Source organism: Garra rufa, chromosome 25, assembly GCF_049309525.1.
Source record: "Garra rufa chromosome 25, GarRuf1.0, whole genome shotgun sequence".
Lineage (NCBI taxonomy): Eukaryota > Metazoa > Chordata > Actinopteri > Cypriniformes > Cyprinidae > Garra > Garra rufa.
In genome coordinates, this window is record NC_133385.1 from 25,569,427 (window position 1) to 25,595,866 (window position 26,440).

Here is a 26,440-nt window from a genome sequence, read left to right on the forward strand (position 1 = left end):
CACATACAGTATATAAATATAAATAGACAAAAAAAAAGTAAAATAATTGAGAAATAAATAAGTGGTATGTGCAGTTGTGCTATAGATGATAGAATGGAATAGGATAGAATAGAAAGAGATGCATAAATATCGGGTTATTGCACATATTTTTATTGCACAATGGTAGGGACATTTGAACTGTTCATAAGGTGGTTTGCCCGGGGAGGGGGTTGTCCTGATAAATGGGGCTCTGTAGCGCCAGCCAGATAGTAAAAGTTCAAAGAGGGGATGGCTTGGATGTGAGGGATCCAGAGTGATTTTCTGAGCTCTTTTCCTCACTCTGGATGTATACAGTTCTTGAAAGGGTGGGCAGGGGAGCACCAATAATCCTCTCGGCAGTCCGAACCATTCTCTGTAATCTTCTGATGTCTGATTTTGTAGCTGAGCCAAACCAGACAGTTATTGATATGCACAGAACAGACTCAATGACGGCTGAGTAGAACTGTTTTAGCAACTCCTGTGGTAGCTCAAACCTTCTCAGCTGGCGAAGGAAGTACAATCTTTGCTGGGCCTTTGTTATAATGAGTCGATGTGAGTGTCCCACTTCAGGCCACTTATGGTAGATTCACGAGTTCGCCCTTACATCTAATCTGCTTGAGCAAATAAAAATCACATTTTGGCTTGCTGTCATGGGGGAGGAATCCGGGCACGGAATATAGACCGAACCCAGAGAACTCCTCATCCCTAGTATGGGATAAAAACAGATTAGAAGTGGGGAGTTGGGGTGGAGGAGGGATGCCAAGAAACTGTCGCAGGACGGAGGTAAGAAGGCTGTCTATATATGTGTGTTGTGCTAGTTAGGATAATTGGCTAAACGAGTTACACCTGTGCCGAATTGATTGATTATCTGATCGTGCTCCTACCAAACCTTGTTAATAAAACATCATGAAATGAACATTCAATTAAAAAAAAAAAAACTTTTTAATTTTATAATTATGACGTAGTCTGGCATGATTTCTTTTTATGATTTACAAAAGCATGATTTTCTTCATATGTGGCGCAAATGGGCCTCTGACCTTGCAATCACCCAAAACAGCCTAGCATCCAAACAGCAATACTCCCAGAATATTCTGGCAACCATATAGCAATCTCCTGATAACCCAACATTTAAAAAACACAACATATACATCATAAACAACATCTCCTTGAAAAAAACAATCTAACACATCTGAATCAATGTTGAGCCATCTTAAAAGGACAGGAAATGTCTGACCCAGTAAATCATCAGCTGAACTAATATGGCCAAGGACAGCTCTGTGCATCTCTGGGTAGAGATTTACCGGGCTCAAAGCGTGCTGTGTATAATCATACAAGTGCTGAGGCAGCACTGCTCCTAACGATCTCATTCAGCTTAAAAAGTCATTAAAGTGGAATACGACAGGATAGGCTGAAGAATCATTGTTGGCCCATCTTTATTGTTAAGGCTGGTTGGTTCGCAGCTGCACGGGGCTTGAAGTAGATCGAAAAGAGGACAAAGAAACAACCAGGGCCATGACTGGGGTCTGATTAAATTATATTCAAATATGCAACCATGTACAGTTCAAGTATTTATAATTAAAAGGTAAGTAATTAGGGATAGGCTGGTACCCAGAAAACTCAACCACCAATTAACCCCAAAACATCAATAGATGCACTCAGTCAACAATCAACAGAAAAACTTTATTAAAAGTTAAGTCAAATGCCCTCTATCACATCAAATACTGAAAAAAGGTAAGAGACAAGTTTGACGCTAACACCTCAAGTTAGGACAGAAGAGATAGAGGGATCTGCGAGTGGAACGAATACATGGAGAGCGAATGACAGAGAAGACAATTAGAGAATATATGATGACAGAGCCCTTCATTCAACTGGAGAACATTTAGATATGATTGTCGTCATGCTCCAGTTCTATAAGCAATTAGATTGTGAAATGGCGAAGCTGTGGGGACATTAGGGAACGGGAAAAGGTGGGGAACGTAATCTAATTCATGCATTTTATGGAGAAAGATTGCATAGCTGTATAAAACACTGTCTCGGTGGCGCTGATGCCAATAATGTGCTTGTAGCCCTCTCTCTCACTCTCTTCTCCAGTTTGTTTATCCCTTCCTGAATGAAAACTGTCCCATGATTCCAAATAAGAGTCTTAGAAGTGGGAGAGTGAGTTAAATGTGTCCAATGTGCCACGGACATTGGTAGAAGCCCATAAAAGTGGTTTATATCCACGTTAGTTTTACTCCAGGACGAGGTGTGTGGGTCAAACCCACAAAAGGCCTCAACTTTAAATTTCCTCTTTCTGAAAACACAAGGGATTTCTGATCCAAACTTTTCACTGGTGAACAAACAGCCATGCATTTGTCAGTAATCCTGTCAAGTGTGCTTCCAAAAGTGAAAGGAAAACAACAGTAGACATGTATCCTCCGATGTGGATATGTCTGTTCAAGGAACATCAGCATTGGTGTATTCCGCTGAAGCCATTTTAGATTCGTATATGGAAGGTGCTGCAAAACAGAAAGACAGAAACGGCATATTAGATTAGAGATAAATACATAAGCACCAGTCAAAATCAAATTACGCCCTTTCATATCCCTAAAGCGATGGCATCATTGTCCAAAAAAAGTGACAAACCCAGGATATATATTTTAGGATTTGTGTTTTATAGTCCTAACCATGCAAGTCGATTTTTGCTGTCTCACTGGTAACTGATGAAAATTGAGCTTTGTGATATTAAAAAGTATTTGAGATGAACTGGGATGAGAAGCAGATGGCTTCTGATGGCATTTTGATAATTAAATTGATTCTAAAATGAATCTGGAATTCCACCAGATCGAATAGCAGAAAGAATTGAGTTCCAAACCTGTGTCATAGATCTTCAACAATAGACATTAACCACCTGTGCATGCGTCACTTGTGGAAACTGCTGTGTCATTCTTTTGCATATTTACACCTTTTACTGTCATTTGAATGGATGTTTAAAACAGCGAGGGAGGAATTTACAAAGATTGAATTGTGCCTATTGGTTTCCATATGTTTTTTAAGTTTCTAAGCTCTCAGATTTAATCAAAAATAACTTATTTGTGTTGCGAAGATGAACGAAGGACTTAAGGGTTTGGAACGACATGAGGGTGAGTAATTAATGACACAATTTTCATTTTTTGGTCGAACAATCTCTTTAAAAACAAATTGAAACAAGATTAAAAGCATCTCTTGTAGCACTGTTTATCCTTAAACCCTATAATGAATGTGTCTATGAGATCTGATTTAAAGGGTACATGTTCCCAATAAAGTGATAAATTGCTGAGTCATACAAACACTGTTGTTTTTGTTTATTTTGTAATTTGTTAGTGCAGACATGGCACACTTCACCTTTAAGTAACAAAAAAGTGCAGTCAGCAGAATGCTAAGGGCATAAATTCATTTGACATTATCTTTCTATGAGTGTTCAAGAAAGTAATTCTCTCTTTGACTGACAGCTGCTGGAAGTAAGTCTAGATTTGTTTGGCATCCAGGTCTTGAAATGACGGTACAAAACCACCCTGTCACTCTCAATCATGTGGTCAGTGAGGCACAGCTGTGCAGTCCAAAAAGGCCTGTAAAAGCCAAGCAGAAGAACTCTTGCCCCATAAAGCATATTTAAGCACACTGCAGGCAAATTTTAGCAGTGTGTCTTCAGAACAAAGTATTAACGAGAACGTTACCAACTACCATAACTGGCTTTACTGTACTTATCCACTAAAAAGTTGAACATCATTAATATGAAGAACAAAATAGTAACTAGCACATAAGCAGCAGCTTTTTAAGGAAGAATGCTATTCGGAAAAATAGGCTAATAAGCAACTGAATTGGAAAATTCTACATAGGCAGAAAATGTATAAAGGATACAAATAGTGTAGACTCAACTTGCAATTCATTTCAATAAATTTAATAGACTTCAGTGAGTTTGATGTTAGCATGTTGCTAAGCTAACACTGCAGAAATCTGAGCATTAAATTGTGAATTTTGACTATTTTATTCCATCTATGTTAGTGATGAATGAAATTATATGATATAGTGATAATTGTGCCCGCATTCTCCACCACCTGAGATGGACCGAACTACCAAAATCCTAACTTTAAATTACAGTGCCTATTCATACTCCATTTTATGTTGCTGCCTTACGTTAAACTGCTTTAATTACGTTTTTCCACATCAGTCTACACGGCATACATCATAATGACAAAGCAAAAACTGAATTGTCACAACTTTGTAAACTGATTAAAAATAAAAAACTGAAATAAGTACATTGCATAAGTATTTACACCCTTAACTCAGTACCTAGTTAAAGCACTTTTACAGCCTCAAGTATTTTTGGGTATGATGCAACAAGCTTTGCACATCAGCATTTGGCAATTACTTGGCATTCTTCTCTCAACTTCTTCACCTCTGTCAGGTTGGATGGGGGCAGACACACATTTTAAATTTCTTCAAAAATATTTGATTGGGTTCAATCCCAGGCCACTCAAGGACATTCACAGAGTTGTCTATAAGCCACTCTTGCATGAATGGTTTTCATTAAGGCTGGACTGGGTTTTCATTAACGCTATCTCAATATTTTGATGCATTTCTTCTACTCTGATGAGTCCCTCAGTCCCTGCCATTGAAAAACAGCCCCACAGCATGAGGCTGCTACCAGCACACTTTACTTTTGGGATGGTACTCTGTAGGTGATGAGCAGTGCCTGGTTTCCTTCAAACATGATGCTTGGAATTGAAGTTCATCAGACCAGAGCATCTTGTTAATCACAGTTTCAGCATCATTCATGTTCTTTTATGCAAATTCCAAGTGTGTTTTCATTTGTCTTCACTGGGGAGAGGATTGAGTCTTGCCACAACGCCATAAAGCCCAGATTGGTGGAGTATTGCAGTGATGTTTGTCCTTCTGTAAGTTCCTCCTGTCTTCACATATGATCATGGAGCTCAACTAGAGAGACCACCAGTTCTTGCCCACCAGTCTAACCAAAGCCCTTCTCCATCATTTGCTTCAGGAAGAATCCTGGTTGTTTCAAACTTCTTATATTAAGGGTAACAGAGACTACATGCTTCCGTGAACCTTCAGTGCAGTAGATTTTTTTTCCGAACTCTTCCCTAGATGTGTGGCTTGATGCAATCCTGTTTCTGAGCTCTACATGAGGTTTTATGACCTCAGGGCTTGGATTTTGCTCTGATATGCATTTTCAGCTGTTAGACCTTTTATTAAAATGTGTGTGCCTTTCCAAATCATACACATTCAATTGAATTTGCCACAAGTTAACTCTACTCGAAGTGTGGAAACATCTACAAGCAACATATATAGTCCTGAGCTAAATGGCAACTGTCCAAGATAAGGGTATGAATACTTATGCAATAGAATCATTTAAGTTTTTATATTTAATTCATTTGCTTAGATGTTAAAAACCTGTTTTTTTGCTTTGCCATTATGGTGTATGGAGTGTAGATTGATGAGGAAAAAGGGCAATTTAAAGCAGTTTACATAAGGCAGCAACATAACAAAATGTGAAAAAAATGAAGGGGTATGAATACTTCCGCAAGGCACTGTATAATTTATAGTACGTAATACCAGCAAAACAAATCTAAAATCTAAAAAATCTGATTAGAATACATTTGTGGATGTACGTCATTATATTACATCCATTGTTCTTACCTTAAAAAGTCAGGAGCCCTGGAGATCATGTTCTCAAAGTCGGCAAAGGAGAGCTTGTTGTCTCCATCCAAGTCGGCCTCCTCAATGGCCTTCTCACACACCAGATTAACCTCCTCTGGTGTTAGCTCCTCCTTTGTTAACTTGTTTAGAGTCTTTTCTAAGTCCTCCTTGCAGATGTAATTATCCACATTGAAGTCTAAGAACAAAACAAAAAGATAAGAATTAACTACAAAAGGTAGTCATGCTATAAAGTTGCTGCAGCGTTTATGAAAGTTGCAATATAAATGTTTATTACAACCTCTAAAACTGCATTGTGACAATCACATTGTAAAATATTTTATATTTTTGTTCTTGTGGACTGTACATGAGGTAATCAAATATGACTTTTACCATATATTTTAAAAGCATAAATGGCTTTCAGTTCTCTAGGAGCCATTTCGCTGAGAACTGAAAACATGTCTACAAAGTCGTTGAAGCTGAGGTTCCCCTGGCCGTCTTCAGAGAACGATTCCACAATCCGATTCCTGAATGGATTCTCCTACAAAACAGAAATCGAATGTTTTATTAGCGTAATTTTAGTATGATCTATTTACTATAGTACAGGTCCTTCTCAAAAAATTTGCATATTGTGATAAAGTTCATTATTTTCTGTAATGTACTGATAAACATTAGACTTTCATATATTTTAGATTCATTACACACAACTGAAGTAGTTCAAGCCTTTTATTGTTTTAATATTGATGATTTTGGCATACAGCTCATGAAAACCCAAAATTCCTATCTCAAAAAATTAGCATATCATGAAAAGGTTCTCTAAACGAGCTATTAACCTAATCATCTGAATCAACTAACTCTAAACACCTGCAAAAGATTCCTGAGGCTTTTAAAAACTCCCAGCCTGGTTCATTACTCAAAACCGCAATCATGGGTAAAACTGCCGACCTGACTGCTGTCCAGAAGGCCATCATTGACAAGCAAGAGGGTAAGACACAGAAAGAAATTTCTGAACGAAAAGGCTGTTCCCAGAGTACTGTATCAAGGCACCTCAGTGGGAAGGAAAAAGTGTGGCAGAAAACGCTGCACAACGAGAAGAGGTGACCGGACCCTGTGGAAGATTGTGGAGAAGGACCGATTCCAGACCTTGGGGGACCTGCGGAAGCAGTGGACTGAGTCTGGAGTAGAAACATCCCCAGGTCAAGCCACTTTTCAACCAGAAACAGGCAGAAGCGCCTGACCTGGGCTACAGAGAAGCAGCACTGGACTGTTGCTCAGTGGTCCAAAGTACTTTTTTCGGATGAAAGCAAATTTTGCATGTCATTCGGAAATCAAGGTGCCAGAGTCTGGAGGAAGACTGGGGAGAGGGAAATGCCAAAATGCCTGAAGTCCAGTGTCAAGTACCCACAGTCTGGATGAGCTTAAGGCCGCTATCGAAGCATCCTGGGCCTCCATAACACCTCAGCAGTGCCACAGGCTGATTGCCTCCATGCCACGCCGCATTGAAGCAGTCATTTCTGCAAAAGGATTCCCGACCAAGTATTGAGTGCATAACTGAACATAATTATTTGAAGGTTGACTTTTTTGTATTAAAAACACGTTTCTTTTATTGGTCGGATGAAATATGCTAATTTTTTGAGATAGGAATTTTGGGTTTTCATGAGCTGTATGCCAAAATCATCAATATTAAAACAATAAAAGGCTTGAACTACTTCAGTTGTGTGTAATGAATCTAAAATATATGAAAGTCTAATGTTTATCAGTACATTACAGAAAATAATGAACTTTATCACAATATGCTAATTTTTTGAGAAGGACCTGTATATGAAATAACCCCCTTATATAACATACATGAAATCACCTCATAGCAGATCTATACAGGTGGAGCTGGGGAAGGTGGAGGGTTTCTGAAGCGCTGCAGCTGCTACAACAAGCACTAGCCAATTATTTGAATGTTGAGGAGCAAGCTCATTGGCTGCTGATGTGAAAAGAACTGTGAGCTGAGAAGAGCTGTGCCATGTGAGTAATGATGTGATTATATCAGACTGAGTTTGAACTTATCGACCTGTTATTTTTAATTTTATAGAACAAGAAAAAAGGTACAATGGTGTCACCTAAAAATACCTAACTATTAAGTTAATATATTTTCCTTAGGCCTATATCTAGGCTTGGGTGTAGAGTGCAAATGTGTTTCTGTACATAAGCATGTGTGCAGTAGAGAGAGTTTTGCTGAGTGAGTCATGTATAAAACGTAGAAAGGCTGACTCCCCAAACTGGCGCCCATATATTTCTTACTGGCTATTGGCCTAAAGGAATTTTTATGCCCTGTGCTACTAGCTGACTCAACAGCTCTGGGAACAGTAGCATGAACACAGCAGAGCAGGATCAACCCTGATGTCTCGGTTCTGCTTTAAACACTCAACATCCTGTGCATAATTATAACTACACCATCCCTAAATGTGCTATTTTTGTGCCTGTTTTACCATCCACAAGGTCAAAATAACAAATTTTACACATAGGATTTGAGGTATGAGTTATGTTGGTAGCACATACAGTTCTGAATATGTTATAGTATGAGCCATAGTAAGAACCACACTTAATCTTGAAGAAACTTCGGGCATGATTTTACATTAGCTTTGTTTACATAATAATAATCTGTTAATAATTGGATTGATGACTCAATCAGACTGAATAGCCTTCATGTAAACATTGCTATCAACTAAAAATTCAATTGAATCAGAAGGTATAAACCAAAAAAACTTTGATCAGAAGGAAAAAAATCCAAGCATGTGCTTGAATCTTACTATTTTATTAATTTGATTCAAAAATACATTGCACATATGTTACCCTGGACCACAAAACCAGTCTTAAGTAGCACAGGTTTATTTGTAGCTATAGCTAAAAATACATTGTTTTTATGTCAAAAATCATTAGGATATTAAGTAAAGATCATGTTCCATTAGGATATTTTGTACCAACCGTAAATATATCAAAACTTAATTTTTGATTAGTAATATGCATTGCTAAGAACTTCGTTTGGACAACTTTAAAGGTGATTTTCTCAATATATTTTTTTTTTGCACCCTCAGATTCCATGTTCAAATAGTTTTATCTCGGCCAAATAATGTCCTATCCCAACAAACCATAAATCAGTGGAAAGCTTATTTACTTAGATGTATACATTAAAAAATACCGTTATGACTGGTTTTATAGTCCAGGGTCACATATGTGCGGTGCCTTGATATATATTTACATGTTTTACGTCTTACATATTACAAACTGGTCAGTGGAAGAGAATATCTACTATACAGTGGAGATTAAAGAAAATTACAACCTATAATTTCCTAAATTTCAAAGTCACTGCTTAGTCCTATTTGAAGTTATCCTAACAGCAGTAGAAGGGCAGTTTTTAAGCATATTTCATAAATGAATTGTATTCCAAAGCACAGTATAAAAAACTAAATGAGATACTTGAAAAAGAACTCTGATCAAAATTAGAGAACACTTAGAGATACTTCCAAGTTAATGGTGTTAATTTGGCACCTGATGCAAATTTCCTTAATTATATGACAAACCCAATTTAACTGGTAGCATTCCTACAATTTTCACTGAGATTGCAAGATGGCAGGCCACTCTAAGGTGACTGAAACCCTGTGACTGGAGGTTGTCCACATAGTTGGTCATTCCAAATCTGAGATTTCTCAAATATCGCAGGTTTACAACAACACTAATTCATTCAAGTCCACCAAAAAGGCTGCTTGTCCATGTAAGACAAACACACAAGAGGACAGAATAATGCAGAGACTCTTAATGGGGAATGGGTTCAGCACTGCAGCTGGAATTGCTTGCCAATTCAGTGCTGAACAAGGTAAAGATCTGTCTTTTCATGGTTAAGAGAAGTTGGACTGAAAGTGCACTACTGCAGTGACCAAACCTCTCATCAGCAGAAAGAATCAAAAGGCTAAGCTCATCTTTGCTGAGGAGCATGCTGTGTGGAGAAAGGAGAACTGGTTCAAAGTTCACTTTGGTTCAAAGTTCACTGATTAGATCAAGTTTAATTTATTTGGGTCTTATGTAAAACATTTTGTTCAGCAATCCGAAGTGTGTAAAGTCAGTAAAATATAGATTAGGAAGTGTCATGGTTTGGAGGATGTTTTCAGCAAAAGTTGGGCCTCCTATACAGATACATGGCAGGGTGAATGTAAATGTTTATCAGAACCTCTTTCAGCAGCATGCAGTTCCTTTCCTGCAAGCATCTCTCAATCAGTTAGCAAGGCCTCCATTTTCATGCAAGACAATGCCGTCACACTGCAAAACAGGTAACACAGTTCCTTGAAGCTAAGAACATAAGAGTCCTGATCTAAACCCGACTGAAATTTTTTGGAAAATCCTTGGCGACAAAGTTATGGCTAAGAAACCCACTTCAGTTACCAAACTATGGAAGAGAGTGGAAGAAGAGTGGACCAAGATCACACCAGCGCAGTCTGAGAAACTAGTGAAGTCCTGCAGCCGCAGATGTGCTAAGGTCATTCAAAGCAAGGGCCTTGACACTTCCTACTAATTTCTGAAAGCTGCAACCCTTAGTTGTAATGATCTTTCGTGCTACAGTGGTTACTGTTCTCTAATTTTAATCACTGTGTTTTCCACAAAATAAAGGTTTTATATTTTGTCAAACATGTTAGTAGAACAGTTGTATACCTACAGCTAATATTCCTTCAAAATTTTAAGCGATAATGCTCATGTAAATGAACATGAAATTGGATTGCAAAGTTTAGGGTTCAGATTAAATTCCATTCGAAGAGTATTAGATTAGATTGCCTTTCAAGTAACATGGAGAACATCCATCCATGTGAAATGTCAAAAAACTCAAAAAGGCATTTGTATTGGTAGATGTCAAGTAAACACCCCTCTAAAGCTGTGATGTGTTAAATCACTCCACTTTTGCACAAAAGGCTAATTATCAGACTGAAGGTGACAGAGATTTATGTTTATGAAGGCTGAGGGGATCTGTGGAAACTGGAAGCTGTCGTCGCCTCATCAATCCCAGCCCGAGTGGTCTCCATCAGTATCATCCACCTCCTAGGGTTGGGTTTATAGCTCCTTCGTCCATCTGACGGCTTTAGAGGGCGGTAAAAATATGTCTCCAGCAGGAGGGACATAATGGGGCTCATTCTGGAATCGTAACATCTGACAAATTTTGACTGACTGAGGGTTAGGTCTGAATTATTAAAGAAAGGTGAGATTGGATCAGGGATATGACCACAATAATGAATCCTCAGCATGGCTAAACTTTTTTTTTAACGCTGTAAAGCCTGACACACAGTGGTGTGAAAAAGTGTTGGCCCCCTTCCTGTTTTTTATTTTTTTTGCATGTTTGTCACACTTTAATGTTTCAGATCATCAAACAAATTTAAATATTAATCAAAGATAACACAAGTAAACACAACATGCAGTTTTTAAATGAAGGGTTTTTTTATGAAGGGAAAAAAAATCTATACCCACATGACCCTGTGTCAAAAAGTGTTTGCAAGAAATCAGTTAAATAGGACCTGCCTGACAAAGTAAAGTAGACCAAAAGATCCTCAAAAGCTACACATCATGTTGAGATCCAAAGAAATGAGAAAGAAAGTAATTGAGATCTATCAGTCTGGAAAAGGTTATAAAGCCATTTCTAAAGCTTTGGGACTCCAGCGAACCACAGTGAGAGCTATTATCCACAAATGGCGAAAACATGGAACAGTGGTGAACCTTCCCAGGAGTGGCCTGCCGACCAAAATTACCCCGAGAGCACAGCGACGACTCAAAAAGAGGTCACAAAAGACCCCACAACAACATCTAAAGAACTGCAGGCCTCTCTTGCCTCAGTTAAGGTCAGTGTTCATGACTCCACCATAAGAAAGAGACTGGGCAAAAATGGCCTGCATGGCAGAGTTCCAAGACGAAAACCGCTCCTGAGCAAAAAGAACATAAAGGCTCGTCTCAGTTTTGCCAGAACACATCTTGATGATCCCCGAGACTTTTGGGAAAATACTCTGTGGACTGACGAGACAAAAGGTGAACTTTTTGGAAGGTGTGTGTCCCATTACATCTGGCGTAAAAGTAACACAGCATTTCAGAAAAAGAACATCATACCAACAGTAAAATCTGTTGGTGGTAGTGCGATGGTCTGGGGCTGTTTTGCTGCTTCTGGACCTGGAAGACTTGCTGTGATAAATGGAACCATGAATTCTGCTGTCTACCAAAAAATCCTGAAGGACAATGTCTGGCCATCTGTTCGTGACCTCAAGCTGAAGGGAACTTGGGTTCTACAGCAGGACAATGATCCAAAACACACCAGCAAATCCACCTCTGAATGGCTTAAGAAAAACAAAATGAAGACTTTGGAGTGGCCTAGTCAAAGTCCTGACCTGAATCCTATTGAGATGCTGTGGCATGACCTTAAAAAGGCGGTTCATGCTCAAAAACCCTCCAATGTGGCTGAATTACAACAATTCTGCCAAGATGAGGGGGCCAAAATTCCTGCACAGCGCTGTAAAAGACTCATCGCAAGTTATCACAAACGCTTGATTGCAGTTGTTGCTGTTAAGGGTGGCCCAACCAGTTATTAGTTTAGGGGGCAAACACTTTTTCACACAGGGCCATGTGGGTTTGGATTTTGTTTTCCCTTCATAATAAAAAACTTCATTTAAAAACTGCATGTTGTGTTTACTTGTGTTATCTTTGAAACATTAAAGTGTGACAAACATGCAAAAAAAAAAAAAAAAAAAATTCAGGAAGGGGGCCAACACTTTTTCACACCACTGTATAAAAAAACAGTCAGAAACATAGTTTTTTTAAATTGAACAGTTAATTGAACATTTAAACTGATAAAATGTGACTTTTTGAGTATCATATTTACATGATCCACAACATAAAGTGGAATGTGTTTACAATTACAGTAAAAGTCCCTTTACTTGCTAAAAAAGCATAAACTATAAAATAGACAACAGAAGGCATGATGCAGATTGGAAAACAGGTTTTTCAGCAAGGTTTTGATCATACTGATAATTTAGAGGCTGTAGTAATTTGCGTATCAAATGAAACAGAGACTTTACAGAGTAAAAAAAAAAGTACAAGCTCATATTTTAAAGGAGATAATCTGAAAGAGTTGTACTATAATCAGCTCAGGAATGGCGCTAATAAAGTGTCACCTCTATAAAGTAACATAATTATTACTTTAATGCTAATGCTCTTATTGGCTAATCCTATAAACGATCTCTTGACGCTGTAGTCCGATTAAACGTATGCGTCTTTGCAACCATGGAAAATCTAAAGCGCTAACATAATTTGCTGAAATGGCACCGTCTTATGGAGCGTTAACTTTCACAAGCATGGTGGTGTAATATCCCTCGCTCCCACCGCTTGTGCTTTGTCATATAAACAGCCCAGCCAGCGTGGCCATTAAAAACCAATTTTGCCCTATAAAAACTAGTGTCTATTATATCTGATATAAACTAAAAGTGCAGAGAGGGTCATTGCGCAAGCATCATGTTGCTTAAACAAGAGAATGGGCATATTTTTGCCCCCCTCCCCCCCTTATGCTGTTGTATCCGAACTGGAGGTGGATATATATAGTTAGCATTACCTTCAGTTCCGGCATGTTGACTATGAGAGCTAAAGGGACTTTAACATCAGGGTCGTTGGTGTAGTCCATTGGAACCAAATGTGGAGCCAGCTCGTGGTATCGTCCATGCAAGCTGCAATGCAGAAAAAAGAGAAAACTGGTTACTGCAGTTCATCTTAAACTATCTTTTGAATCAGACCTCATTTGTTTTATTCACAAAACGAAAATAAAACAAAATGGCTCATTAAGACCACAGTACTGTGTGATAATATTGTAAATCTACTGATTTACTGAGAAAGAAGATACAAGGCAGCATGAGTCAAATACACCATTCATTTATTTTTTTTAATGAATTTTGTTGTGTTTTTGTCATTTTGTTAGTTTTGTTTGTTAAATATGTTATAGTTTTGATTGATTTTTATAATTTTTTTTTAGTACTTATTTTAGTACTGGAATTGAGAAATGCTGTCTAGTCTAAAAATGAAAATAACTTATTTTATTTTATTTTATTTGACTTAATCTTTTTTTTTATTTTAAGTAACAGACTTTATGGTTTTAGTTTTAGCTAACTATTATAACCCTGGTTAAATATCAAGTTAAGTTGAAATATTTGGGGAAGAATTATAATCTATTAACACAAAAGAAAAACAAAATGAAAGAACCCCCCCCCCCCAAAACAACAACAACAACAACAACAACAACAACAACATCAAAAGAAAAGTAAAAACAAATAAACAACAATAGAAAATGTTTATATTTTATTTGGTGATGAAATGAAAAAACAAAAAGCAAAGCAAAACAAAGCAAAACAAACAAACAAACAAAAACAGAACAACACAACAACAGCCAGTTTATGGTTTCGTTTTTTGTTGACGTAGCTTTTTAGTATAATTTCATAGTTTTTGGTAATATTTAAAATAAGAGTTTATTTTTATATTTTATGTTTTCACTTTAATTTTAGTTAAAGTTTTACTTTAAGTTCTGTATAAATATATATATATTTGTAAAATAGGTCATAAGTCTTTATTACATTTTATTTATTATTTTTTTAAATTCATTCAGTTATTCAGTTTTAGTTATTTTAGTCATTTATTTCACTTAATGTCATTTTATTTTAAGTAACAAGACTTTAAGGTTTTAGTTAACTATTATAACCCTGGTTAAATATCAAGTTAAGATGAAATATTTGGGGAGGAATTATAACCTATTAACACACACACACACACACACACACACACACACACACACACACACACACACACAAAAACACACACACAACCCTCAATGAAACAAAACCCAAAACAAAACAAATAAACAACAATAGAAAATGAAAATTTAGTTTGGTGATGCAATGAAAAATACCCAGAACAAAACAACAACACCCCATTTATTGTTTTGTTTCTTTGTTAATGCATTGACATCATTTTAGTGTAATTTGAATAGTTTTTGGTAATATTTTGAATTAGATTTTATTTTTTATATTTTCTGTTTTCACTTTAATTTTAGTTCAAGTTACATGTTTTTTTTTTTGTGTTTTTGGCATTTTTTTCGTTTAGTTTTTTAAATAGGTCATAGTTTTTATTACATTTTATTTATTATTGTTAATTGATAGTTTTAGTTATTTTAGTTATGTATTTCACTTATTGTTTATTGTATTTTAAGCGTTTATTTTTAGGTAACTATTTCAACCCTGGATAAATATCAAGTTAGGAGGAATTATAACTTATTAACACAAAAGAAAAACACAACATAAAAGAAAAATAAAAACAAATAAACAACAATAGAAAATGATTATAATTTGTTTGGTGATGCAATGAAAAAATGAAAAAAGCAAAACAAAACAAACATAAAAAACCCCAGAACAAAACAACAACAGACCATTTATTGTTTTGTTTCTTTGTTAATGCAATGACAGCTTTTTATTATAATGTTAATAGTTTCTGGTAAGTTAGTTTTTTTTTTTATCAGCATTGGTTTATATTTAACTCTTTAATCACCTCAGTGGATAAAACTAAATGCATTTCACAAGTTGTGAAACTCAACTGTTAATCACACTAACCCATCATAATTAAGCACTCAGTATAAGAGAAATTAGTAATTCAGACTTCACAAGGCCGCTTTGTCTATTTGTTCTGCACAGAAGATTTGGAGGATTGCCAGCCAACGGTGAACTGATGACTCATTCTGAGCATGGCAACAAGAGAAAGGAAAGCGGGCACTGTAATAGGCCTTTGCAGCAGTAATAAAAAAAAAAGTTGCACAGAGATGATAGCAGATGTTCAGTAGTAAAAAAAAAAAAGCAGGACCACAGGGACACAGGACGATATAGATAGCTGATAAAGCTTTGTGGAAGAAAGAAAACAATAATTTGCATAATTTGCACTGATAGTCATGTACAAGTAAAAAAAAAAAAAACTACAAAAAACATCTTATTTGTTGACTAAAGACAAAGCGAAACAAAAAAAACTAAAAGCTAGAAACTAAACTAAACAAAAAACAAGTACAATAAAAAAATAAAACAAAAAACAAAACAAGACAAAAGAAAGCTAATATCACAGTATACTGCTACAAGAAACAAAATCTCTAAAGAGATAAAAGCTCTCTGGTGTAATGTTTAAGCAAACAGACTGCTAAAGTTAAATCTTCAGTCATGATTGTAAAAAATGCACCGTAACTCACCAATATGACACTTCTACTTTGCACTACACTGAGGAGATTAAACATGATCAGTGATTGCTTAAGCTTGCAGAAGTCAATAACAAACACATACATTACAATAACTGCAGCCCATTATATTTATATTATGACACATGATCATATGTTTTCAGACAAAAAGCTGTGCTAGACATGTTATTAGCAGAGGCTGTGGAAATATTTCTAATATTGACGATTGTACAGTACATACTGTATGTTGTACCTGCCGTAGTTACAAGTACAGAGACAAATCTCATGTTGCACCACAGGCGTCCAATCAGGATGCAAGGGAATACAAGCCAATTCATAACGATTGCCGATAACCTGACGCTAACCTTGCATAACAGCCTTTCGGATTGTGCTGGTGCGTGTGGGGAACAGGAGAAACGGAGTGTTTTATGAAGGTGATAAAGTACAGGACTCCATTAGGTTTGCCAGTGATTGTCCATTTTGTTTCTCGTGCTCCACTGGCCCTGTTATCAAAACCAATCTCAGTGTCATTGCAGAGGGACAATTTATCCACATGAATCAAAACTCGGGTTGACGCAACTTATGTAAGAGCTGGAAGTACTTATGAAACACCGGATGACAGCTCGGCACTATACAAATGAAAAACAACATCCTTGAAAGAGCTGTCGGAAGTAGGAGTTCTTATGCAAATAAGGCTTCAAGCTGTTTAAAGTGCTAGATATAATTCAGATACGTTGTGCATTATATACATGAGTGTGCCATAAAGAAAGTACAGGACTGTTACCTCAAATAATGTGGCTTGTTGTGCAGAGATTGATGTTATTACTTTTCTAATCCATCAGATGTAAAATTTTGTCTGGTGAACAATAAAACAGACAAAAATTCCCATAAACGGCAACCACCTTAGCAACACTCATAACAATACACTAAAACACTCAGACCACCTTAGTAATCACATGGCAACAACCCTAAACACTCAAAATACCTTATCAACCACATAGCAACACACCTAAATGTTCAAAATACCTCAGCAACTACATAAAACACACTTAAACACTCAAAACACCTTAGTGACTACATAGCAACACACCTAAACACTCAAAATACCATAGCAACCACATAGCACCGCACCTAAACATTCAAATTACCTCAGCAACTACATAGAAACACACATAAACACTTTAGCAAACACACAGCAACACACCTAAACACTCAAAATACCTTAGCAACACACCTAAACATTTAAATTACCTCAGCAACTACATAAAACACACTTAAACACTCAAAATACCATAGCAACCACATAGCACCGCACCTAAACATTCAAATTACCTCAGCAACTACATAGAAACACACATAAACACTTTAGCAAACACACCGCAACACACCTAAACACTCAAAACACCTTAGCAACCACATAACAACACACCTAAACACTCAAAATACCTTAGCAACACACCTAAACATTTAAATTACCTCAGCAACTACATAGAAACACACTTAAACACTCAAAATACCTTAGCAACCACATAGCACCACTCCTAAACATTCAAAACACCACAGCAACACATAGCAACTTTGAACACCTTAGTAACCATGCAGCAAACACTCAAAAGACCTCAGCAACTACATAGCAACACACCAAATGCTCAAAACACCTTAGCAATCACATGGCAACACACCTTAAAACTAAAATTAACTCAGCAACCACATAGCACCACACCTAAACACTCAGAACACCTTAGTAAACATAGCAATGCACCTAAAAATTAAAACGCCTTAGCCACCACATAGCAACACACCCAAACACTCAAATTACCTCAGCAACTACATAGCAACACAACTAAACACTCAAAACACTTTAGCAACCACATAGCAACACACCTAAACACTCAGAACACCTTAGCAACCACACAGCAAAACCATTAGGAACACATTACATACACAGCAACACCATTTAGAACACATTAGATACTGCATAGCAACATACTAAACCATTTAGGACACCTTAGCAATTACATAGTAACACCTTAAACCAGTGGTTCCCAACCTTTTTTACTCCGGGGCCCCCTCTTTCTCTGGTCAATTTTGCAAGGCCCCATATGCCTGACATGTCCTCTTAGGCCGCGATCACACCGAACGCGTTTTTGCAGTTGGAGGCGCCTCTTTTGGATGGTTTTCTGTTGGCAGTGAGCGTTCTACGCGCTGTTTATGTGCCCCCGGCGCCTCGCGTTTTCGCCGCCTGCTGCACCTCACGTTTTTGCAGGAGTGCTCTGAGCGCCTGAAGTTGAAAAAAAATCAACTCTGAGCGGAAAAACGCCCGACGTCATTCGCGTTCTTTTCCATTGTCCAATCGAATGAATGGAGAGGCGGGCCTTCTGTTGTGGTGACGAAAGTTTACCGTTGCTTAAAAAGTCCGGATACTGCAATAATTAGAGGAGAAACCTTTGGTGTCTATCGTGGGTAACCCGGAGCTGTATTATTTAGGGTTTCTGCAAATATGACAGTTTACTTAACAGCAAAAAACTAAGATTTTAGAGCGCTCACGCTATAATCCTTTGACTGACAGGACAGCTGTTTTGGTCGTTGCTTAGCAACATAAAAAAACGCAGCACACTGCTCTTTTATTAAAAGTCACCAAAAAAGGCAGTGCTGTGCGCCTCGCGTTTTTAGAACTAAAAGACGCGTTCGGTCTGATCGCAGCCTTATAATGTTCTTTCGCTGTAAAAAGTATTTATTTTAGACCTTTTTTTATCAACAAAAACATTTGTTTTGCCTAATTATTCTTCCACTGCATGTTTAAAAAACATGGGTGCACAGGTCCAAAACTCTCTATTTCAAAATAGGGCCCAACAATCTTTTGCTTTTTTTCAGAAATTCTTCTTTGTTTTAATTTTTCTGATAATCAGATGATATATTTAATATTTTTTGGCAAACAAACAGAGGTTTACTTTAAAATTATATTCAGTTAAAAAGTTTTAATAATAGTAGTCTTTTTTTTCTACAATTAAGTGGTTAATCTTGTTGTAATATTTTTTTTTCATATATGTGACTCTGGACCACAAAACCAGTCATAAGGTTTAATTTTACAAAACTGACATGTATACATCTTATGAAAGCTCAATAAGCTCCTATAGGACAGCCACCGGCTCATCACCTGCCTACCTCCATTCACTACTACGCATCTACACTCCCTCCAGAAGTCTGAAAGACGCCTTATTGTACCACCACAGAGAGGCACGAAATCACTTTCCAAAACATTCTCCTTCAATGTCCCTGCCTGGTGGAATGATCTTCCCACCCCCATCCGAAACGCTGACTCCATTACTGTCTTCAAGCGACTGCTGAAAACCCATCTTTTTCGACACTATCTGACTCAATAAAAAAAAAAAAAAAAAAATTCTTCTCCTCTCTTTCCTGATCTTCCCTTTCTAGCCCGTACTCGTCTAACAACGCCTGACATATGGTATTTTTGAGCACTTCCTATGTCGATCTGCCTCCTTAGGATGAATCACTTGTTGTATTCCCAATTGTAAGTCGCTTTGGATAAAAGCGTCTGCTAAATGAATAAATGTAAATGTAAATAAATAAGCTTTCTTTTGATATATGGTTTGTTAGGATAGGACAATATTTGGCCGAGATACATCTATTTGAAAATCTGGAATCTGAGGGTGCAAAAAAATCAAAATACTGAGAAAATCACCTTTAAAGGTGTCCAAATTAAGTTCTTAACAATGCATATTACTAATCAAAAATTACATTTTGATATATTCAGAGTAGGAATTTCACAAAAAATCTGCATGGAACATGATCTTTATTTAATTTCCTAATGATTTTTGGCATGAAAGAAAAGTCAATAATTTTGACCCATACAATGTATTTTTGGCTATTGCTACAAATATACCCCAGCGACTTAAGACTGGTTTTGTGGTCCAGGGTCACATATATTGTTTTATGTAAATTATTTAAATAGGAATATATAAACACCTACATAATACTGTACAAAAGTAATACAAGATTATTGTTCTGTAACATGTTAAACTGTACTTTTATTTTTAAAAGGTTGACGTTAAGTTTCTGTGTGCATACAGTATGATATGATGCTAGTTTTCTCAAATGAAACGGTAAAATTGACAAGAAGTGACACAGCAGCTTTGGAGATTGAGTTCATCTGTTCATGTGAGATGCAAAGGCCAAACATTACCGGGAGCGTCACGCCTGCTTCAGTGATAAACGCGTCTCCGCAATGCATACATAAAGAGAGGCAAACTGAACAAGCGTGTTTCGTATTAAAATTGTCTTTTTGTGTTTCAGTTTTCACAGACACTGTCCATATCACAATTCGAATTAAGTGACAGATCAACTTTTGATTTGTTCATCCAAAAAAATCAATGAATTCCGTGGCATTCCGCGCTATAGTAAATTCCGTTTTTCTGAATGAAGTCCGCGATCCCGTCCGTGTTTTCCCGGAGGAGACATTGTAAACGCGCGACGTTTAAAGACAGAAATGACATGCCGTCATCATCTAAACAAGATAAAAAACATAAGGCTATTTAGTTTGTTTAATAAAAGAACAAGGTATAGACCTGTTCTATAGGAAAGATAACCTTAAACTCTGCGGACCCGCCGGCGGGTCCAAAAAGTGTTTCAAAATGTTGCTGCTTCATTTACATGACCTTCCTCATATAGTATCAGCCCATATATGGTCTCATTTGAAAGCTTAGAGTCTCCTCTTTACGAGGAATACCATAACTTTTAGTTTTATGATTCATAAAGTAGTAAAATTATGCTTAGAATTTATGTTGTTCCACACACAAATTTCCGCCTAACGATTGTGAAGAATTATTACAAAGAATGTGTATTTCTTATATTTTTCACAAAACAGACAAGTCATATATCACAAGAAAGCTCTCATTCTCAAGAATCTGACCATATAAATCATTTTATTGTGTGACAAACACAGATCGAATAATCTTCAATTGAATCACGATGTCAGAATATAATAAAAAAAAATTCAAAATGTTGCTGCTTCATTTACACGACCTTCTTCACATAGTATCAGCCCATAAATGGTCTCATTTGAAAGCTTAGAGTCTCCTCTTTACTAGGAATACCATAACTTTTAGTTTTATGATTCATAAAGTAGTAAAATTGTGCTTAGAATTTATGTTGTTCCACACACAAATTTCCGCCTAACAATTGTGAAGAATTATTACAAAGAATGTGTATTTCTTATATTTTTCTCAAAACAGACAAATCATATATCACAAGAAAGTGCTCATTCCCAAGAATCTGACCATATAAATCATTTTATTGTGTGACAAACACAGATCAAATAATCTTCAATTGAATCGCGATGTCAGAATATACTTGAAGAATATGATGATATATTATATTACTTTCCTCCACATACTACTGCTTCAGTTAGCCGCAAATAGCCACAAACTGCATTTTATCTTTTAGATTAGGATCTCTTCTTTCAAACAAGACCATTTTCACGTTTCTGCGTTGCACCATTGCTGAGAAACCGTTGTTTTGCCAGATGCGCTCGGCGCGGCTTCCCAAACGCGCTCTGAACCGCTCAAGCAGGTGTGTGTGTGTCTGCGGCTGCACTTAGAGCGTGTCAGTAGATCAGATTACACCCTCCGACCGCATGCCGTGCTGCTCCGAGGTGTGAACGATGACAGCTCAGCCTCTCCAGACGCGAAGAAGAAGCAGAGCCATGGAGAGGTTCCGGGTCACAAAAGATGCTTCGACGGTGCCGGGCATTGTGGGATATGTAGTTTTTGGACTCTTACACCGGAGATATGCGTCTGTTGGCGCCTCAGAGGAATATAGCGGTCTCAATTATCCAAAATAGACGCTAAATGAATAAATAACGGGCCGTTTCCATGGAGAGCAGAGGATCCGCGGCTCATAAGCGCGTCTATAAGTATAACAGTGCTTCTATTCAGGTTTGTTTTATTCTTATAATTACTTTGAAACGTAAAGGACACCAAAACAATCTGCTAAGCTATGTATTGAGTGTATATTGAATGTTGACAGTAAAGTACAGTATGTGTTTCAGTAAATACACAGGCAAACATAAAAATGAAACATAATTCAGTCAATTATCATGAAAAGTGCTATGGTACATAGTAAAATAGTATTCTATTCTATTCTATTCTCAATAATGTGCTTTATAAAGCCTGTTTTTGCAAAGAAACAGAAGGACACTTTTAGGGGGAAAAAGGGGGAAAAGGGGCAATGCGACTCCCTTCGGTTATAATTCAATAACTTTCAATCAGAAACTGTTATATGAAAAAATCTTTTTTTCTGGTATATCCTGAGACCTAGTGGAATCAAACAAAACAATTTGCAAAGAACTGAGACACCTAAATCCTGAGTTATAGACTTTCAAAAAAAAACTTTTGAAAAAAAAAATCAAAAAGCGCCTATGTTTTTTTTGTTTTTATTGTAATATTTGAAATCTATATAATGTTATTTATAAAGAATTACACTGATAATATGTAGTTTAAAAGGTTTTCTATACAATGAAACCATTTTTTTTAATTTCCTCCATTGTATGTGTATAGGGGAACCATTTGAATTTAGGTAGGCCAAATGCAGGCGGAAATCCCCCAAATAGCCGCAGAGCTTAAGGGGTTAAATGACTTCTATTGTGATCTGGCGCTATATCGAAAATAAAAGCAATCAATCACAGAACAGAGAGGCCGTGCTTTGATTATTTTTTTCATTTAGCTATAATATAATGATATTAAACAATTATAGGATATTTAAATTCATTTTAAAATATCTCGCGGCCCCCCTGGAGGATCACTGAGGCCCCCTGGTGGGCCGCGGCCCACAGGTTGGGAACCACTGCCTTAAACCATTCAGAACACATTAGATCAAGGGTCACCAAACTTGATCCTGGAGGGCCGGTGTCCTGCAGAGTTTAGCTCCAACTTGCCTCAACACAGCTGCCTGGAAGTTTCAAGTATACCTATTAAGACCTTGATTAGCTGGTTCAGGTGTGTTTGATTAGGGTTGGAGCTAAACTCTGTAGGGACACCGGCCCTGCAGGTCCGAGTGTGGTGACCCCTGCATTAGATACTGCATAGCAACACATGAAAACATTTAAGACACCTTAACAACCACACAGAAACACTCTAAACTATTCAGAACACATTAGATACTGTATAGCAACATACTGTATTAAAACAATTAGGACACCTTAGCAACCATACAGCAACACTTATGCTGATGATACAACTGATGATGCAACTTTTTTTTGCAATATTGTTTGGACTCTTTCCCATTGAAAATGGGTAACAGATTTCTATCTGGATAATTTAGATCAATCGTGGGCCCTGTATCTCACCTGGTTGCCCATTGACGGCAACATTTGCCAAAGTTGCCCGGCAACATTGCTCAAAAAGTTGCACTATAAACCATTCAGAATACATTAGATAGATACTGCATAGCAACATATTTAAACATTTAGGACACCTTAGCAACCACACAGCAACACTCTAAACCAGTGGTTCCCAAACTGGGGGGATAAACGGCCGAAACTATCTGCCGCGTCGCTCGGCAGTATTCAGCGCGCACTGCTCAATGTGTGACGCTCTGATCAGTATTCCGCTCTATGAATGTGCGTTCCGTTGAGCTGCTCACAGCCCTTATGAATGCTCCATTCGTGTACCACTTATGCTCAACGGAAATGCAAAGTCCACTCAAATAACTCGCAGACAAAAAATGTCTATGTATACTTGTTCCTGTTTGCAATAGCGCCACATACTGTGCTGTAACCATAGGCGGATTAACCATATGGGCAATTGGGCAAGTGCCCAGGGGCTCCACGTCCAAGGGGGGCACCACGCAAATAAATTTTCTCCCGTAAGACGTCTGTTTAGCCATGGCCTATATACCCTTTCATCAGAACGTACTAAGCCAGTGGATGCGCGATATATCGCCAGATTCACACAAACTGCTATAGGCTACTATATAATATATGCAAAACCATATATGTGACCCTGGACCACAAAACCATAAGGTTAAATTTTACAAAACTGAGATGTATGCATCATATGAAAGTTCAATAAATAAGCTTTCTATTGATATATGGTTTGTTATGATAGGACAATATTTGGCCGAGATACAACTATTTGAAAATCTGGAATCTGAGGGTGCAAAAAAAATCTAACTACTGAGAAAATCACCTTTAAAGTTGTCCAAATTAAGTTCTTAACAATGCATATTACTAATCAAAAATTACATTTTGATATATTTATAGTAGGAATTTTGCAAAAAATCTTCATGGAACATGATCTTTACTCAATTTCCTAATGATTTTTGGCATAAAAGAAAAATCAATAATTTTGACCCATACAATGTATTTTTGGCTATTGTTACAAACATACCCCAGCGACTTAAGACTGGTTTTGTGGTCCAGGGTCACATATTACTCAACCAGATTCTAGGAGCATGCTGTGTGGTGCGTCATGCAAATCCCGTCTCTTCAACTTAAATTAAAATGCCTCACTTATGTGTGAATTCGCTACAGAGCGTCAGCCTTGCACTTTCACGTTGTACTTTGCAGGCTGCAGCTGTTGGCAATCAAAAAAGGGGCAGAGTGTAAACAAGTGAGTTTGTACGTTTTATTTTCTGTTTAAATCCTTATAAAACGATGTAGCTATACTGTATACAGTGCTTAACAAACATATTAGACCACCTGTCAAAAACTTTTTTAGAACTAAAAATTGTAGTCATTTTATTAGGCAAAGAACAAATGACTAAATTTTCTTTATTCACACATAATTACCAAAAACTAATAAAACAAAAAAGTTTGGGAACCACTGCTCTAAACCATTCAGAACACATTAGATACAGCATAGCAACACACTAAAACATTTAAGACACCTTAGCAACCTCACAGCAACACTCTAAACCATTCAGATACTACATAGCAGCACTTTAAACCAATCAGAACACATTAGCAACCACACAACAACACTCCAAACTATTCAGAACACAATAAATACTATAACAACACTCTAAACCAATCAGAATACCTTTGCAGCCACACAGCAACACTATAAACCATTCAGAGTACATTAGATACTGCATAGCAATACACTAAAACATTTAGGACACCTTAGCAACCACACAGCAACACTATAAACCATTCAGAATACATTAGATACTGCATAGCAACACACTAAAACATTTAGGACACCTTAGCAACCACACAGCAACACTATAAACCATTCAGAATACATTAGATACTGCATAGCAACACACTAAAACATTTAGGACACCTTAGCAACCACACAGCAACACTATAAACCATTCAGAATACATTAGATACTGCATAGCAACACATTAAAACATTTAGGACACCTTAGCAACCACACAGCAACACTATAAACCATTCAGAATACATTAGATACTGCATAGCAATACACTAAAACATTTAGGACACCTTAGCAACCACACAGCAACACTATAAACCATTCAGAATACATTAGATACTGCATAGCAACACACTAAAACATTTAGGACACCTTAGCAACCACACAGCAACACTATAAACCATTCAGAATACATTAGATACTGCATAGCAACACACTAAAACATTTAGGACACCTTAGCAACCACACAGCAACACTATAAACCATTCAGAATACATTAGATACTGCATAGCAACACATTAAAACATTTAGGACACCTTAGCAACCACACAGCAACACTATAAACCATTCAGAATACATTAGATACTGCATAGCAACACACTAAAACATTTAGGACACCTTAGCAACCACACAGCAACACTATAAACCATTCAGAATACATTAGATACTGCATAGCAACACACTAAAACATTAAGGACACCTTAGCAACCACACAGCAAAAACCTAAATGATTCGGAACACATTACATACTGCATAGCAACACTCTACACCATTTAGATCACCTTAGCAACCCGATATGGGAACTCTAAAACACCCAGAACACCTTAAATACCACATATGGACACAATAAACACCTTAGAATGCCTTAGCAACCGCACAACAACATTCTAAACCATTCAGAACACGTTAGGTATTGCATAGCAACACACTAAAACACTTAGGACACCTTAGCAACCACACAGCAACACTAAAAGCCATTTCGAACACATTAAATACTGTATAGCAACACACTAAACCAATCAGAACACTTTAAATGCCACATATGGACACACTAAAATCTTGTTTAGATAAATAATGCATTGTCAGAGTAAGATGGGTATAATATTTATATTTAGTTAACTTAAACAGCAGTAGCTCTAGTATGGTATCCACAGACCCCTGTGTTAAACACCATCAAGCAAATTTTTATGTGGAATATGTTGCAGTTTATTCAAAGCATCCTGGTGCATTAAAATACCCAGTGAATAGGTAATGGAAGCAGAGGGTTACAAAGCTCTCTGGGGACATGAGATAAAAGCCAGTAATGGTT

General features: G+C 37.1%; 1 protein-coding gene across 1 annotated transcript in view; it reads right to left on the reverse strand.

The window, feature by feature from the left end:
* Window positions 1–207: 207 nt before the first annotated feature.
* cib2 (calcium and integrin binding family member 2) overlaps window positions 208–26,440 on the reverse strand; it is a 46,170-nt gene continuing 19,937 nt past the window's right edge. The window contains exons 3-6 of the mRNA XM_073832131.1: window positions 13,313–13,424; window positions 6,085–6,232; window positions 5,695–5,890; window positions 208–2,516 (exon numbers count right to left, since the gene is read on the reverse strand). Of these exons, the coding sequence (XP_073688232.1) occupies window positions 2,495–2,516; window positions 5,695–5,890; window positions 6,085–6,232; window positions 13,313–13,424 (478 nt within the window). The 3' untranslated portion in view covers window positions 208–2,494. The remainder of the gene's footprint in view (window positions 2,517–5,694; window positions 5,891–6,084; window positions 6,233–13,312; window positions 13,425–26,440) is intronic.